General features: G+C 42.2%; 1 protein-coding gene across 8 annotated transcripts in view; it reads left to right on the top strand.

Annotated features, from left to right (window-relative positions):
• The window catches only part of PXK (PX domain containing serine/threonine kinase like), a 73400-nt gene extending 55563 nt beyond the window's left edge, over window positions 1-17837 (top strand). For 2 of the 8 annotated variants that reach the window (XM_063114980.1, XM_063114983.1), the window contains 5 exons: window positions 2973-3050; window positions 3602-3688; window positions 4139-4208; window positions 7095-7157; window positions 16579-17837. In XM_063114980.1, the coding sequence (XP_062971050.1) occupies window positions 2973-3050; window positions 3602-3688; window positions 4139-4208; window positions 7095-7157; window positions 16579-16793 (513 nt within the window). In that variant the 3' untranslated portion in view covers window positions 16794-17837. Of the gene's footprint in view, window positions 1-2972; window positions 3051-3601; window positions 3689-4138; window positions 4209-7094; window positions 7158-12745; window positions 12779-16578 lie in introns of all 8 variants that reach the window. The other 6 variants (XM_063114981.1, XM_063114984.1, XM_063114982.1 and 3 more) reach the window with 4 other exon arrangements.
• Window positions 17838-18045: the final 208 nt, after the last annotated feature.

Below are 18045 nucleotides of genomic sequence, written 5' to 3' on the forward strand. Positions count from 1 at the left end.
GCCTACATTTACTCGTGTGTAAAGTTGTAATACGTGTCTGTTGTGATTGGACAATGGAGCTCATCTGTTAAATATGCAGGCCTGGCTCACATCAGTGCTCACTGTTAGTGCTATTTGGGGTGGGAAAATGAAGGTAATTCTCTCTCTCCTCTTTATGTTCCAAAAGAACTTGTAATACTATTATGATGAAAATAAATTTAGAAAACTGAAACAAAGAAACAAAACCAAGGTAGGGATAGAAGATTGTATAGGTGAGAGAAATGCTTTCCTCTGTCCTGTTTGGCCCATTAGAGGAGTTCAGACCATAAACTTTCATTGAATCTGAAGTAGGAAAGAAAAAACATTTAAATTTATCTCTTTTTCACTGAAACTTCTTAGGAAATGGATGCAGCCTTGTCAATAAATATGCTCTCCTCCAACTCTGAAATTCAGCCCCCAGGATTCACGGATTAGTATTAGATCTTGCTTTCCTCCTAAGCCTGAGAGCAGAGACAGTATGATTTTGAAAACTGTTGTTAAGCTCTTTTATGTGTGATGACTTTCTGGAAAGATCCACAGGAAACTGGTGACATTGGTTGCTCCCATGGAAGGAAACTAGGTGGGAGACGTTTTACTGCACATGTGCCCTTTTATACTTCTTTGGATAGAACTATGTGACTGTATTACCTACTCAAAACTCTTTAAAATTAAAATTTATTTATTTATTTAATTAATTTTTTGGTGGCTGGCTGGTATGGGGAACTTCAAAACTCATTTAAATTAATATTTGTTTATTAAAAAAAATTTTTTTGGTGGTTGGCCAGTAACAAGGGTGAACTGAACCCTTGATCTTGGTGTTACAAGTCTACGCAATAACTAACTAAGTTAACTGCCAGCCCTTAAAATTTATTAAAGAATAATAAAGACCAATGAAATAAAAAACAAAAATAAAACCAAGAAAAAAAAAAAGAAAGAAAAAAAGGAATAATAAAGACAAAAAATTCAACATGATCTGCATGTCTGTTTTCCAGGCCTGAAGTCCTTGTGGCTTGAAAAGCTAATAAATTAAGAAATGATAGGCTCAGAAACAAACTGGGCTGTTGTTAGGAGTATCGCCCAACAGGAAAAAGCTTAATCTGGTGAAATTTAGAACATAAACCTTTCACAAAGAAAATCTCTCTGAAGTTATAAAATATTATAATTACTTGAATTTCTGTGTGTTTGTTCTAGTAAGCTTGATAGTTAAAAAATTTTTAATTGTGGTAAAAAATACATAATATAAAATTTACCATCTTAACCATTTTTAAGTGTGCAATTCAATGGTATTAAACTGTCTTCACATTGCTGTGTAACAGATCTCTAGAACTTACAAACTGAAATCTATACCCATAGAACAACTCCTCCCCATTTACTCCTCCCCCCAGCTCCTGGCAACCACAATTCTACCTTTTGTTTGCATGATTTTGACTACTGTACCTCGTGTAAGTGGAATTATACAGTATTTGTCCTTTTGTGACAGGTTTATTTCACTCAGCATAATGTCCTCAGGGTTCATCTGTGTTATAGCATGTGACAGAATTTCCATTTTTTAAGGCTGAATAATAAATATTCCATTGTATGTCTATACCATATTTTCTTTATCCATTTATCAGTTGATGGACATTTGGGCTGCTTCCATCTCTTTGCTATTGTGAATAATGCTGCAGTGAACATGGGTGTACAAATATCTCTTCGACATCCTGCTTTCAATTCTTTCAGATATATATCCACAGTGGAATTGCTAGATCATATGGTAATTTCTATTTTTAGTTTCTTGAAGAATCTTCATGCCGTTTTCCACAGTAGCTGTACCATTTTACATTCCCACCAGCAGTGCGCAAGGGTTCCAATTTCTTAACATCGTCACCAACACTTGTTATTTTATTTTTTTGATAGTGGCCATCCTATGGGGTGTGAGATGATATCTCATTGTAGTTTTGATTTGCATTTCTCTAATGATTAGAGATGCTGAACAAATTTTCATATGCTTTTTGGCCATTTGTATATTTTCTTTGGAAAAATGTATATTCAGGTCCCATTTTTTAATTGGGTTACGTATTTTTTGTTGTTGAGTTGTAGGAATTTCTTCATACATTCTGGATATTAACCCCTTATCAGATATATGATTTGCAAATACTTTATCCCATTCCTTGGATTGCCTTTTCACTCTGTCAGTAGTGTTCTTTGTTGCACAAAACTTTAAATTTTGATGAAGTCCATTTTATCTATTTTTTCTTTTATTGCCTGTGCTTTTGGTGTCATACCCCCAAAATTGCCAAATCGAATGTCATGAAGCTTTTCCCCTTTGTTTTCTTTTAGGAGTGTTTTAGTTTTTGGTCTTATGGTTAAGTCTTGGATCCATTTTATGTTAATTTTTGTATATGGTGTAAGATAAAAGGGTCAGCTTCATTTCTTTGCATGTGGATATCCAGTTTTCCCAATGCCATTTATTGAAGAGACTATACATTCCCTATTGTGTGTTCTTGCAACCTTGTCAAAGATCATTTGAATATATACACAAGGGTGTATGTCTAGGTTCTCTGTTGTGTTCCATTGGTCTATGTATCTGTCTTTATGTCAGTAACACACTGTTGAGATTTCCATAGCTGTATAATAAGTTTAAAAATCAGCAAATATGAGGCCTCCAACTTTGTTTTTCTTTTTCAGTATTGTTTTGGCAATTCAGAATCCTTGAGAATTACTTGAATTAGTTGAAACATATATCATGTTTATTTATGTTTTAGTTTTATGTGTTAATTGCTAAAATATTCTAGAGAAGTGAGCATGTTGGGGATACCAGAAGTGGCTGGGATAGGATTTGATGGGCAGCTTTAACTGATTTTATTCCAGATGATTTCCTTCTTGACAACTAACTGTTCCTTCATTGACTCCAGGACTCAGGAGATTCTCCAGCCACTTTACTCGATTGATTATGTATTTTTTTCTTCTTTCAGATTCCTACAAAGTTAAAAGAGGCATTGAGAATTGCCAAAGAGTGTATAGAAAAAAGACTAATTGAAGAACAGAAACAGGTGAATTGATAATAGTTCCTCATTGCCGTTTGATCTTTCAGTGTCCCCATCCTCTGCAATGGTATCCCCCAGTGGTTGACTTTTGACAGACTGTTACTCTATAAATATTTTGTGTATACTTGCTCTCTACCAGGCTCAGGCTAGATGCTGCAACACAGAGCTGAATACTTCACAGTGCTGCCGTCAAGGAGCTCAGTCTATGGGGGAAACAAACATGTCCACAAAGGGTGGTCATCCTTTATGATAAAGGCATGCCGAGTGGTGGTGATTGGGGGCATGTATGGTCCATGCTCTAAAGATCTCAGATACCACACTCCTCTTCTATAAAAGAGAGAAAGGCAGGAAGGAACTGGGGGAAGTGAGAAAGTCCTTCATCTTGCATACGCTTCCCCTGACATCCAGACCCAAGTTGGGATATAGATAAGCTGAACAAGGAAAGATTTTTTTATACAAATGATTTGATTTGGCAAAACATGTTTGGGAAGATTTTCTTAGGAAACCTCCTTATGTATGATATGCTTGCATTTGTGGTGGATTGTGGTCTCTTAAAGATTCACCAGCATCGAAGACTGACAAGAGCTCAGTCACACCACGGATCTGAGGAAGAGAGAAAAAAGAGAAAGATTTTAGCTCGAAAGGTAAGCCTGGTGTCTCTCTGAATTCTCTCTGGATTCTTAACTACATGTAAAGAAAGTTCTAGGTTAATGGTGCATACTTAATGATGGGTTTTGTGCTATATCTCCTTGAAAGCTAAAACTATTTCCAGATGACTGGTTTGCAGCTTTTAAAAGAGCCACATAATATCAGCAGAGAAATGGACCATACAGTTTCCTGGCTTGCTGGGCTGATTATGGCATAATGTAATTGGAGGAAATGATTGGCTTGAGATAGTAAAGTCAGCATTCTTGGTTTTATTTCCCCCTTTAGCTTTGGCTTGTGGCTTCTTCACTATATTAAGTTACGAGTCCAACTATGACCTTGTCTGTAGCTAGTTTAACTGTGTGCCTGGAAAATATTTTTATTCTAACTCCCAGCTTCAGTGTGATTTTTCTTTGTTTCCCCTCCCCACCCTTCTTTTATTCTTAAAGAAGTCAAAACGATCTGCTATTGAAAATAGTGAAGAGCATTCAGCAAAGTACAGCAACTCCAATAATTCAGGTAACTGGTTATAGACTGTAGTGGGACCCGGGACCCAGAGGTCAGGATCAGGAGTCTGTAGTCAGTTAAGAGGTCCAGAGACTGGGCAGTGTAGTAATGAATGCAGAAAACAAAAGAACTCTGTCCCTGATGAAGGATTGTGACAGCACTTACAGGCTCACAGGACTCAAGTGCTGAAAGGGACCTCAGAGGTTATTGGGTAGCTCAGCTCTTCACTGATGCCAAGACTCAATCAACCTACAACACCAGGAGCATTATCCGTGTAAGAAAAACAGACCTGACTTAAAATTCAAGGCCCCCTGTTTTTCAGTAGAACTACATGAACAGAAACGACCCTAAATCCTGCCCTCTGTTCTGAACCCCATGTGGGAGGATGTACCCTCCTGCGAGGACTAAAGAAAGGACTTCAGGGTGTGTGGGAATGGCAAGAAGCATCATTCCAGAAAGGCTGAGATGGTACAAAGAACACTGTCCTGAGTTGGCAGTCCTTGCTGCCATTCCCAGCTGCCTCTCTCCTAGTCCCTCTGGCTTTGGGCCTTAACGTCCCCATCTTTGAAAATCAGGGCCAGACTGAGTGATCTGTGCAGCCTTCCAGTTCTTTTAGTTTTTGAATCTGTGAAGTAGATTCACAGTTCCACATATAGAAGAGAGAGTTTCACCCTAACCCAGGTAGCGTTGGCTCTGCCCTGGAGGGCCATGGGCAGGGGAGATTTTTGAGGGATGAAGGATAGCTGATTATACCTTTAGGCATGAGAAGGACCTAGCAGACAGGAATCGCTGCAGATGCAAAAAGGGGAGCGACTGGGGGGCTGGAAGGCCCAGGGGCCCAGCTGTCATTTTCAGCTGTGGAGGAAGCCCATCCATCTCTTCCTGGAGACAGGAGGGAGGAGCGGCAGGTGAAGGGGTAGAGACATTGAAAAGTGGAAAGAAGGGGGGAAATCGAGGGTGTTCACAAGTCAGGCCTCAGTCTCCTCGGTGAAGTCAGTGAGGAGGATGTCTGCCTAGGGCGGGAGGAGAAGCTGAGGAGTGCACAAGATGGCTCAGCTGCAGCCATGAGGGCTGGACCAGCAGCAGCTGGAAAACGGCCGGTGGTGTGGGTGGAGTGGAAACTGCAAGACTTGGAACTGAGAAGCCTCCAGAAGGAGGGAGAGAATCATGTTGACACCACTGCAGGGTCAAGACCAGAGTGGGGCTCAGGGAGAGCTGCAAGGGAGAAGTAGGAGGGGAGGCCCAGGCCCTGGTGGTCCCAGTGAGGGCTGTGGCAGGCTCCTTGGGGGTGGATATGCTGTTGCAGATGGCGGGTAATTTCAGAGTTGGAAGTCTGTTTTCTCCATGGTTGATGTGATAGACGTGCACCAGTCATTGTCATCCTTAGGCTGAGTCATGTCTCCAGCCAGAATGTCTGACTGGCAGTCATTCTGTCCAGCAGCTGATTCTTTATAAATTAGAGGAAGCCTGACTCTGTGCTCTCCACCTTCCTGAGACCCTGCCTGCCTGCAAAGCTCTATGCCACAGGCAGCCGGATGGAACTGCAAGGACTCCAAGACACCCTCGTGCCGTCAAGGAGTTTAGGAAAGTGAAGTAGTAGTTGTTGATGGAGATGTACAGATCATTCCCAGACCCTATTGGAATCACAAGTTCAGTCTTCTCCTCATTAAAATACGTTAGCACTACAAACAGTATGAAAACAGCATGTGCTAAGTTTTACCTCCTTTTTCAGTAAAACACTTCTCATATTTTACAGGGACCTGAGGGAATATTGCAGAGAATGGAAAGGTATTAAACTGGAGGGAGATGTGGTTTAATTAGAACATTTCACATGGTGCCCACTGTCCATGAGGCACAAACACATCCTGTGGGTAGTGAGTGAAGTGACAGCTGGAGGCTTACCAGATGACTAGCGGTGGCTCCTCAGGAGCGTGTGACGACAGCCTTGCTTTTGGGTGTGTGTGCCTGTTAGCTCAGGAAGCACCAGATTAGGGAGCTTTGGTTAACCTCTCCACAGGACTTCCATGTGTGGGAGGGGGCTTTATATCTCCACAGAAGAGGCTTATGTAGGAACCTCCATCTGCTCATTGAGCTACTTCTATGTCAGGCTAGGGGGATATTTTCTAGGCATTTCCAAGTAATGGAGAGATGCTGAGAACTTGGGAATTTCTGAAATATAGCAAGGTTAGTAGGCCCAGAAAAAGCATGCAACATATGGGATTTTCACATTGTTTTAATGTAAATAAGGATGTTTACTGAATTTCAGGTAAGAAAAGGACTGGGAAATTCACACACTGAATAGGCTTACCCTATCTAATTGAATGTACCTGCTGATAAAATGGAACTTCTACAGAAAGCATTGCTGAGCGGATGCTGTGGGGAGCTCTCACTTCCCTTGGAGAGGCCCCCACCAGGTGCTGTGCACCTCTCTGTCCCCTGTACTGCTTGTAGTCACTGCCATTTGTCACTACCCAGGGATGGGGGTTGGGTCAGGAAGAGATGTTGCAGCCAATTGCATAAGTCGTTGATTGCACAAAGCAGGCTAAGGGCTGGTCAGTTAGCTCAGTTGGTTAGGGCACAGTGTTATAACACTAAGGTCAAGGATTTGGATCCCCATACCAGCCAGCTGCCCAAAAAAAAAAAATTATGTCAAACCACGCAGGCTGTAGGAGTAATGGGAAGCGACAGGCCTGGGGAAAGAAGTTGTCCCAACATTGGGGTTAAAGCCTGTCGTCATTGAGTCTAGTCTCTGAATTTTCTGTCCCTCATCATGTTATTCCATAAGGCCCACACCATCAACCAAGTGCGAATTCTTAGACAATGGTGGGTACCAGCTCAGGCCAAAATCCAAATGTTTTTCTTTGGTCCCCATGAGGGTTTATCTGTGTTTTATCTTAGCAGGATCTGGGGCCAGCTCACCTCTCACGTCCCCGTCATCGCCAACCCCACCCTCTACAGCAGGTTAGTAATGGGGTAGTGACACGCCTTCCTCTTCTCCACCAAGAGAAGGAGCAGCAAGGCTTTTTCTCTTCCTGCCTCGGCCCAAGAATTTCAGGGGTTAGACAGCACCAGCCTTCTCGAGAGACCAGTGGGAGTGAAAATTAGCAGTGTCATTTGAGAGTGCTGAGGATCTAGATGTCCAAGCTCAGATTTTGCAGGGAATGGACTGGTTTGGGGGCAACTAACCACCCTCTGGCTCCAGCTTGCTCACTTTGCTGAGAAGCCTCATGTAGGACTCTTCAGATCAGAGCTTGTCTTGGTACATGCTCAGCTGAGAAAAACAAAAGCAGCTGCCCAGCAGCCCTGTCCTGCCAGAGCTCTCTCCTCAGGGAGCCCATCCATAATATTAGTTTTGTCGCAGAGCAAAACTGGTAAGATGTCTAGGTGCAGGAGTGAAATAACCATTGAGTTTCTGATTTCCTGACAGCTATTTGCACTCTCTTTTGCTTTGTAATGATTTCATTATCTGAATATATTCTGTGGTTAGCCTTTGTTTTGCCTTTGTGAATTAGATACTGTGAGTTTTGTTTGAAAAATGTGAAAATTATTTATCTTGGGGACTTCCTATAAAAATAATTGCCAATTCTGTGGAGTAGCTTCATAGTACTTTCTTTCTTTCCTTTTTGAAGTAAGATCTCTGCTAACCATTTTGCAAGCCCAGTAAAAACACATTTGAGCAACAGTATCTCCTTTTGCTTCTTGAGTGAACCAGATGTTCTAGATGTCTAAGGAGCCGGTTCTGTCACTCAGAGCTTGTTGGCTATGCTTGGAGGGGTTCCCACAGCTGTTTGAAGGGAGTCATTGGTGGGGGTTGATATATGAGTTGATGATACCATATTCATTCATGCTTAATGTGGCACCCAGGAGCTACCAAGAGCATTACCCAACTGCTCTCAAATGCATCTAACTAACCCGCCTAAGAAAAAGACAACAAGAAAATGCAAAGGTACTAATTTGAACAACTTACTTCTGGTTGGTTGGTGTCTCTCCTTGCTGGCTGAGGGTGGTTACTTGTGGCTTATTGCAGAATGTTCTGGGGCCAGGGCCTGTTTTAAGTAGCAACTACCAATGGGGATGATATTCTTGTTCCTGTCTGACTTTGTCAGCAGATTTTATAAGAAAGCCCCAAATATTGATCAACACAGAAAATAGACTTCTCCATCTTTTGTAGAGGTGACCTGTTTAGGCTCATCAGAAATTTCTGGAGATCCACTGCCCAGATTATGTTGAATCATTTTCTAAAAGATAGAATACTAATTTTACATTACTTGGACATATTAAGGAAGTCGGAGAAAATGAATTGTGAGCATCTATAAGCCCTCCTTTAACAAGTGAGGTATGTGTTCACTGTACAGAGGACCTCACTGTATACATCAGATGTGGTCCTGGGTGGTTAACTGCCAGTTCACACCATTATATTATGCCTCGGAGAATTTACAATCTGTTCAGACTTTTAGGAGGAATTCTCCAATTTACCTGTGCTTTAAATGGGACCTGTCTCATATAGTAGCAAGTTTGCATGAGATGAGGTAACTTTTAAAATGAGTGAAGAAAAAGAGGAATCTTTTGTAATTAGAGTCAGTGCTGGAAAAACTTCCTCTGAGGTGAGTGGGAGTAGTAGATAGGGGACATTGCTGTGAATTTTATACTACCTTGAAGGGGAGTCGTGAGGATTTAAAGGTAAAACATATGTGAAGGCCCAGGCACAATGCCTGGCGGAGACGAGTTGTTCCCAGCAAGTGTTGGCTGTTTCTTTCCTTTATCTCCTTTAATGTTTTGTTGACTAAATTATTGACTCAGCCCCAAAGACTGCACTCTGACCTCTGCTGGGCATTTCTTGTAGTGCATCTCACAAAAAATAACATTTAGTATTTGCCTGGCAACCTAGAATTTCAGGCCCTAAACAGGCACCCACACGGTATTTATTCATTCAAGATACATTCAAGATGCATTTACTGAGAGCCTGTGGTTTGCCAGGGACTGTGCTTGGCCCTGGGTTACAGAGATGGACAGATAAGCCCCTCAGTGGAATCACATTTGGAGTTCCTCTCAGAGGCTCCAAAATGATAGACACAATTCAGGCAAATGCTATCCTCAGGGTCTGACCATGGTAATTTTTTCTCCCAACAGTTCCCCTTAGGTAAAGAATCTGCACCTGAAAAACTAGTTCTATGCAAGGCATCGGAGAGATCAAACAGTAGTAGCCTCATGACAACTTACCTGTATAGATGCTTGGTAAATTCTTGATTTGCATAGGCTTGCTCTGCCTTCAGGGCCTCTACTGCATGAGGATAGGACTCTCAGCCTAGGGCTGGCAACTTCTGGCTTAGACTGTTCCTCACTGCAGGGCAGCAGGCCAGCAGGCCAGGCTTCTCGTTGTGCTTATCTTTCTCATTCTTTCAAAGTCTGAACCCCATTCTAGGCTGCCTGTTTTGATGCTGGAATCGTATTTACTTCAGTTTACATCTTCACTTCTAGGCCAGGTTCTAAAAAAAGCATGCTGTCGGGGAACAAAGTCAAGGATAGTGTCTTCCAGCTTTATAATATTTAAAAAGAGTTTACGCAAAAGGTAGCATCTCAAACACAGCTCAGTTTGGGAACTCTTGAGAACTGCACATGGGTCAGGGAACCTAAGCTTAAGGGCTGCTACTTGCTGGTTCTGGGACCTTGGACAAGGCACTTAACTCCCTTGTACTTTAGGTTTGTGTTTGTAACTGAGGATAATAACAGTCCCTGCCTTGTCGTGTTATCATGAGGGTTCAGTAAGTTCCACGTGTAAGGGGCTTAGAACAATGCCTGTAACTTAGTAAGCCCTTGGTACACTCTTAGTTACCAAGACTTTGAATGAAAAGTCTTTCCACATCTGGGTTTTGGTTACCTCTGAAAAGGGCAAAAGGCAAAAGTTAGAAGAGACCATCTCACAGTTCCTTCTAATCAAGCATAATCTAAATCCATTGCCTTTGGGCGGTTTGCTCAGCTCCTGGCAAGTTGAATTTAGCAGCAGTGGCCTTTTTCTGAAAGCATCTGTTTTAAGCAGATTTATGGTAGCTAAAGGTGGTCCAATCTCAGTTACTTTTAGGATGGGGCAGAAGTGACAGAGTTTCTAAGTGAAGGGGTCTTACCCTTACGAGCCCTTTTCAGCAATTGTGTGAGGGCTGGTCCCTCTCCTTTTTCTTCCTGCAACTGCCTCCCTTCAGGCCTCTTCTGAGGTCCTTACCAAATTGACAGGAGAAATATCATTTCTCTGTCTGCTGTCAAGTCCACCCAGTGTGGGGTGGGATTCTCTAATATTCTTGCTATGACACCTGTTTTTTTCAGTGAGAACATATCTAGCACTTTATTTCTGCTAAAGGTTGTTTCTTGCCTCAGGAAGGTCACCCTTTTAAGAACTGTAAAATTCTTTATCCTGACTTATTTCATGGTAAAAATGTCACCAACTAATATTTATACTCTGTGTTCATAGATCTGTCTGAGTGGCGTAAAAGGTGCCGATTTATACATACACAAATATTTCCTTCTACCTTCCTTTGGAAGTAAATAGGCCTGTTGCCTTGCTATCTTTTTTTTTAAAAAATGGGTTTGCTAAAGGATATTTTAGGAAAGCTAAATAAGCATTGTTGTTGTTTTTAATAGTCATATATAACATATTTTGAGCTCTTATTTTGTGCCAGGCACTGTCTTGAGTGATTGATAGTCATTGTTTCATTTATCCTCATGAATACCTTTCTATTCAATGAGAGTGGATTCTAGTATAGCTTCATTGTATAGACAAAGATACTGAGGCTCTAGTAGAGTTTAGAGACTTTGGCTGAGGTCATACAAGTAGTGGGGAGCTAGAGCCAGGTTTTGAACTTGGTTCTCTTTGTTCATTTACCCCACAGATTTATTTATTTATTGAGTGCCTGCCTTCCTCAGGGTGCACTGCAAGGCTGTGCTGTTAAACACTGTGCTCGGCTGGAGTGAAAAGAACCCCGAGTAAAGAATCAGAAAACCTGGGCTTAAGTGCTAGCTCTACCACTTTCCCACTGTGACCTCGGTCAAGTATCTTTCATTCTTTGAAGCTGTCTTTTAAAACAATTCCTGCTCTTTATTAGGTATGACAAGTAATATAAGCTATGAAGGTCCTGCAATCAGAATTCTAGCCCTTCTTGCTTGCTTGCTGTTTATACTTTAAGCAATAGTTTTGAGGAGAGAAAGCTAGCAATTTGTAGAAAACCCATTCTATAAGAATGAGTGGAGAGAAAGGGAGTTTTGAATCTGGAGAGCTAGAGGAAGGAGAAAAAGAGCCTTATGGCACAGAGCATGAGTGAGAGCTTAAGGAGGGATAAGAATTAATTAAAAAAAAAAAAAAAAGACATAGTAAGGCACACACACACACAAAAAAGATGAATTTATTTAGAATGTTGAAGCTTCCAGATTTGCCTAGCCAAGTTAAATTCTGAACCCCATTTAGGCTCAAATCCATGTCTTTGGCCATTCAGAATTGCCTCTCTTTGTTGTAAGCTGCACATACACAAAGCAGTGGCCATCTTTGGATGAACAGGACTGCTCTGCAGTGCATCTCTGAAGACTGTGCTGGCTCTGCTCTCCTGCCCACTGCCTCTGCCGCCACCTGCCCACTCCCAGCCCTCCTCCCCCACTCCCAAGCCCAAGTCCCGAGTATGGGAGCTCTTCCCAGATTCTTCCCCTGGTGCAGGGTATGGGGGAAGGGAGGAGGAGTATTCTCAGCATCCTTTGTTTCTTCCAGAGCTGTCCTGGATGTGAGTAGTCAGCCTGCCCTGCCCCACCCTACATGGGGTCTCCTTTCCCAGCCTGAAGAGGGGGAAAGGATTTTCCTCCAGGCAGTGGGTTCATTAGGAACTCTGGGATTCACTTTCTGGGAAGGCATGATCCTTCACATTTAACCTGGAATCTAGTCATTTTAAAAGGAGATGAGAGAAACATTTGCCTTGCTGCTTTCTTTTTAAATGGTTTTATAGCCTTAGGTAAGCTTCACTGCCCAATTCAGCCCCTATACCACAGGGCCCTCCTGGGAGGCAGAAGCTCAGTCTTAGACCTACCCCATAGTTCTTGCTCTTCCCAAATTTAAAGAGACAAGTCTCTGTTTTAGACTATAAAAGACTTGCTTGGAAAAAAGTGGTGAGTTTTCCTTTTTCTTCCCTTTTGATAAATTGTCCTTGTTGAGTAATAGAACTAAGTACACTTTTCACATCCATTCTGCTCTTCAGAGGAGATAAAATCTTCATGGCTCTTCTGAAGTGAGTGCTGTGCTTGTAAATAAATAAGAATATCACCCAATTGTCTCAGAAAAAAAAGAACGTGAAGAGGAAAGTGACTTGATGATTAGTATGTGTGCTATGTCCTAAAAGGGTCATAACTGTGGTTATTTTGTGGTTAATTGAAGTTATATCCTAGCTTTGCAGTGAGAATAATCAGCATATGATTCAGACTAATATTTTATTGTCTGTTACTATTTGATAAAATGACACTAAAATCTGAATAATGACATGTGTCCCCTTTCTCTCTTTCTTTCTCTTTGCTGTTTTCAGTAGAGCATGCACCATTTTGAACGTGAATTTTCGGTAAAGTAAGCTATGCTGATTTCTCTAACTTTAAAGATGCTCTGTTTCTGTATGTGAAATAGGACCCAATGTGCCTAGGTCATTGAAGTGATGTGCAAGTGGGAAAGCAGATTTGAGGCTATTTTCTTATCTGGACATTTAATTGAAATACAGCATCTTTAAAAAGTACCCAAGAGACTTCATCTATGTTCATTTCATTTTCATCATGACCTTCAAAATCTTCATTTTCACTTTGATTTTAGTTTTAAAGTACAGCTCCAAAACCTACAAATCAACTGCATGGCATTTTGGTATATTTTAATTTTAGAATCCATGACTCTCAAAGTCCTGTTGGTTCCTAGTTACTCCCATGAAGGGAAAAGGGTGTTAAGCATTGGAGTTCTTGGTTACAGGCTTTTATAACTGATGATGGGGAGAAACAGTTCTTTTAAGCATCCTTACTAATTCTTGAGTTGTAACATGCGTACAGTCTCCTCATCTGCCTGAGGCAAAAGGCGAAGGCGCTTCCCAAAAGCTGGGGGCTGCCTGCTTCCAGGGGTCATGGCTCTTCATTCCCCGCTGAAGCTAGCTGGCAGGTCTGGTTGTGCTCTAGTGTGGTCTGGTGGCCACCTGGCCTCCTCACCTATATGTGTGGACCACAAAAGCATTCAGAGCTATAGAAACCTGTAGATTACCCACTGCTAAAATTGGCCTGAGGAAAAGGGACCCTCAGCCATCCTTTCCACAAGGCCTTCAAAGATGTTTCTGGCATGACGTTCCTCCTTAGATGGAACCTATGCCCTTGCCGGAGCAGTCTGTGCCCTCTTCCAGGGCCCCTGCTGGATTGCCAGGTTCCCATTTGGTTTGGTGGAGGAGATTCTGGGGAGGTGGAATAGTTGGCTGTCAGGGTTTTTTGACTAAGAGAGGGCAGGATGGGAGAGATCAGGACTGACCTGGTTATAATTAGTTACGCTGTTTTGGAGCATCCCCCATCCTGGAATTCAGTTACCCATCAGTCTAACATCAAATCTGTCCACTCCTGTCTGTGGCCTGGGGATAAGGGCTATTGGAGGCCCCTCGGTGGGAGGAGCTCCTTCACACTTTAGGAGTGGAGGGAGCTCAGGCACTAAGCATTTGTTCCCAGGTTTGTCACAGGTTACATAGCCAACTTCCATTTGTCCCTTGTCTCCCTGCCCCAGTCTCTCCTGCTCCCCTGGTTACCAGTGTGTTGTAGCTTAAGCCCCAACAGACCTTTAAAGGAAGCTTGTGGAACATGGAAAAGGCAAAGAAGAAAAAGACAATCCATGAGACTCGTAGTCCGATACTGTGAGTCCCACTTCTGTGTTCCTGCCTCCTCCAGTTTTGACCTGACTCCTGGACCTCCTCCCCTTCCAGAGTGTTCTGAGCTGGCAAGTTGGGTTTGGAACTGGTCCAGCCCTCTGTGAGTAGACATCAGGGTGATCTTGCTCTTTACCCCTTTGGTGAGCAGCCTCTCCTTTCGCCCAGCCCTCAGCATCCATTTGCTTTACGGGCACAGGTTACCCTGTAGCACTTTGGACGGTGTATTTATTTATTCGACCTACATTTCCAAAGAGATCATCTAACGTGGCAGCAGTTTCAGCCTTTACTCGAAAAAATGAAGATCCATTTACTGAACACCACCCCCAACTCCCAAACTCTGGTGGTGCATTTGCACTTTTAATTTCAAGTACCTGCTAATGAGGCCAAAGTCAAGGGATGGTTCCCATGGGGCCAAACAGTATTGTTCTGTGCCATTCCCCTGAGCCCAGCCCCCGAGGCCTGTCTCTAGCCTTCCAGAATCCTGGGCTGGAGAGATAGCCTGTCTCTGGGTGGACAGTTCTGTGCCTTTACTAGAACCCCGAAGAGCTGCTATAGCACAGAGCCTGTCTTCTTGTCTTTAACTCTGCAGTGATTCTTCTGCCAGGGGTCAAAACACAAAGCTGGGAGGCAGAAACCCTGGATCTCCTTCTGGTACATATTGGGCCCTGAATGCCAAATCCAGATTCCGCTGCCCTTTTCTGGACACTGGGTGGGGAGTGCCTGGGTAAGGGGCGTTATCACAGTCACCCCCAGGCGGGCAGAGCTCACTGCTCTGGGCCTGCTTAGTGCTGCAGTTAAGAGACTCTGAGTTCCAAGAGCCTTCAGCAGAGGTCTTCTCTCCTCCTCGTATTTCACTAGTCACTATCCAAAAGTCCTCTTTAGAGGAATGTTTATATGAGATGCTTATTCTCCCTGGTTTTCTTAGCTCAACAGTCACTTCAGATTTAAAGTCCTTTTTATCTTTATAAACCTGTGACATAAAACCAGAAACATTTTCCAACAATCCACCCTAGCATAGAACATAGTAGAACTTCGCTCATTGGTTATTGTGTAGAACCAATGAAAATTACGTTTTGTTCATTTGTCTGTATTTAGTCTCTATTTGTATTGCTTATTATCATTATTTGACAATTCCAAGATTGCAGAGCATGAGTGTGTATATTTGTGTAATTCTTTAATTTCAGCTACCTTAGGTTTGGGTAAAAGATGTAAAGGAAGGTAAGTGGTTTTCTGTGAATTACAAGACCTTACTCATTGCCTGTCACACTTGGTGAAAAGGATATACTTACCTGAGTATTTTATGGGTGAGCTGAACCACTCACCCATACAAACTCAAGTGGCAGTAGGTGTCTTTACCTGTTATCACCACAGCTCGGTTTGGGGGAAACCACCGAGCAGAATGTCTCCCTGCTGTAGCCCTAGGAGGCGGTAGAGGGTAGAGACAGCAACAGACAGGTGGAATCTCAGAGAGCTGAAAGATTCACAGGAGATGGGGCAACTTCCTCTTCTTTTTCTGTGCTCAGTGTTTATTTTGTCTTGAAAGAACAATTCATTCATTGATTCAAAAATATAAAATTCAAGTTGCAAATGTCTCTGTGCTTGGAGGTTGAGGAAAGTTTTAGATACCTGTCCAGTTTCCCTCTCCTTACGCACTAGGGTAGAGCTCGACATTCCAGTCTCTCCTGATGCTTCTGCAGAGATGTGTGTTTGGTGCAGCTCCGTTCTGTTCCTTGGTTGGGCCACAGTGGGGAGAACAGAACTTGAGAAAGACTCCTCCCTGATGGTGTCATTGCCAGGGAAAGACTCCTCTGCCCCTTGCTTTGCATTGCTAACGATTGTTAGCATTTTGTATTTCTTTAATGCAATCTAATAGGAAATGATTATTTGAGACAGGCTCCTCTGGGGAATTCTTAGCCCAATGGGCACTGACTGGTTCCTTGCCGAGAATACTGAGTGATTTGTCATTTTATATTAAATCACATCCTTCAAATATTGTGTATTGGAGCAGCTAAAGAACTGTTCATCTTTAAGAGTAATTGACATTCAAGTAGCCCAACCCTGTGCTTACAGATGTCTATCTTTAATTGCTAACTCAGAAGTAGGTAGAGCAGCCCAGGACCTGACTAAAGCAGCCGATGGAACCCTTCTTTTGGGACCATTACTAAAATTTGGAAATGGGGTCAGAGCTTCATCTATGTAGAGCATGTCACTGTGTATGGTTTCATGTAATCTGTGATGTTTGTTCCAAGTCTTTTCTCACATGACTGTTACTTGAGAGAAACAGCAATTTTTAATTAATTCCCCTTTGATGCTTATAGCTTTTTTGTTCAGTATTTTAAAAAATCCTACAGTACTGGGTATCTTGGTCCCTCTGAGGAAAACATTTGCAGTCTCACCAAAGTCCATCCTGAGTAGCCTGTGCACAGGGCAGTTGGAAGGTGCATACTGATTAGCCCCTTTTCCCCCTCTTTCCTCCACAGGGATATCTGCATTACCTCCACCTCCTCCTCCACCTCCGCCTCCACCACCAGCAGCTCCCCTGCCTCCTGTGCGCACAGAGGTGCCCTCACAGCTCTTGCCCCAGGCTGTGAATGGTGTGAGCCGAGGGGCCTTGCTAAGCTCCATCCAGAATTTCCAAAAAGGAACTTTGAGGAAAGCCGAAACCAATGATCACAGCGCTCCTAAGATCGGCTGAAGCTTCCTGTTTACACTTGGAGGGAAAGTTATTGTTTTTCTCTCCTACCCTCTTCCTGGATGAATAATTGCTGAGCCAGCACCGCACACACTATTTTACAGATGCTCGTGTAAGAGGCTTTTCAAGAGGGAAATATTCTTCAAGTTGAATAAAGTTGGGCTGGATTGCTGCCTTAAGAAATATTTTGCTCCTTTATTACCACTGTAAAGGAGTCTTGTTCATCCACTAATGGGCATCTTTTTGGGGCAGCGTCATATTAGAATCAATATTTATACCAACTAAAGGAAATGAACAGAAAAAAATGACAATATTCAATCACAGCAGTGAATACCTTTGTGTTGCAATCCCTCTTTAACCCTGTCAGACAGCTCTTAGAAAGTTTCTCTCGTTCATTTCTCTAAGGCAGTTTCTGGTTGTTTCTTAGATAACTCCCAGTTTTGCTACCTTTATTTCATCTCAGATATTAACACTAGCCCAGTCAGAGAAGCAACTGAGTTCTTCATTTTCCCCTGAAATATGATGGGGTAAGTTCGTAATGTTCTCTTCAGTTCTAACAGGAATATCGTTGTGGTTATAGAACTCAGGGCTGCTAAAGCAACTACTCTAGACTCACAGTTCTTTTTAGTTAGAATATATGAGAAACAGACAAAAATAAATGTTAACATCAGAAAAAAACTCTTGCCAATTAGAAGATCTTAATCCTCAGAATGCAATTAAGTCAAGTTTGGGTTTGGGGGGCTGGGAAGTGTCATTATTAAAGTAATGACAAGTAAATTTGAAATCCATAGAAATCAACTCCGATTTTTGGAAGATTTATCCAAATACATCATCTTTTTAATGTTACTCATTTATTAGATCCTTTATCCTATGATTTGCTTAAATCTTTAAATAAATTGCACTTTAAAGGATTATAAATAATCCATTTAAAAATTCAAGTACACACATCAGTGTTGGTTACTATGCAGAGAGAATGTCATTGTGTATAGTTTCATGTAATCTGTGATAAATGTTCAGCTGTATTTTTTATTAAAATAAACCGTGTCAAGAAAATGTGTTGTATGTAGCTTGGCTAAGTATTTCAAATGAGAACTTTTTGTAGCACCTTTTGCAAACATAAAGAATAGAGTCACACAGCATATCTAAAGCTTCCTTCCTACCTGTCCTGACTCTATTTTCTTTTGTGTTATATTTTGCCTCTTAATAAGAGCTAACAATCCTGTCTTGCTATTTAAATTAGGTACCACTTATATTC

The sequence above is a fragment of the Cynocephalus volans genome, chromosome 11, assembly GCF_027409185.1.
Source record: "Cynocephalus volans isolate mCynVol1 chromosome 11, mCynVol1.pri, whole genome shotgun sequence".
NCBI classification, from domain to species: Eukaryota; Metazoa; Chordata; class Mammalia; order Dermoptera; family Cynocephalidae; genus Cynocephalus; species Cynocephalus volans.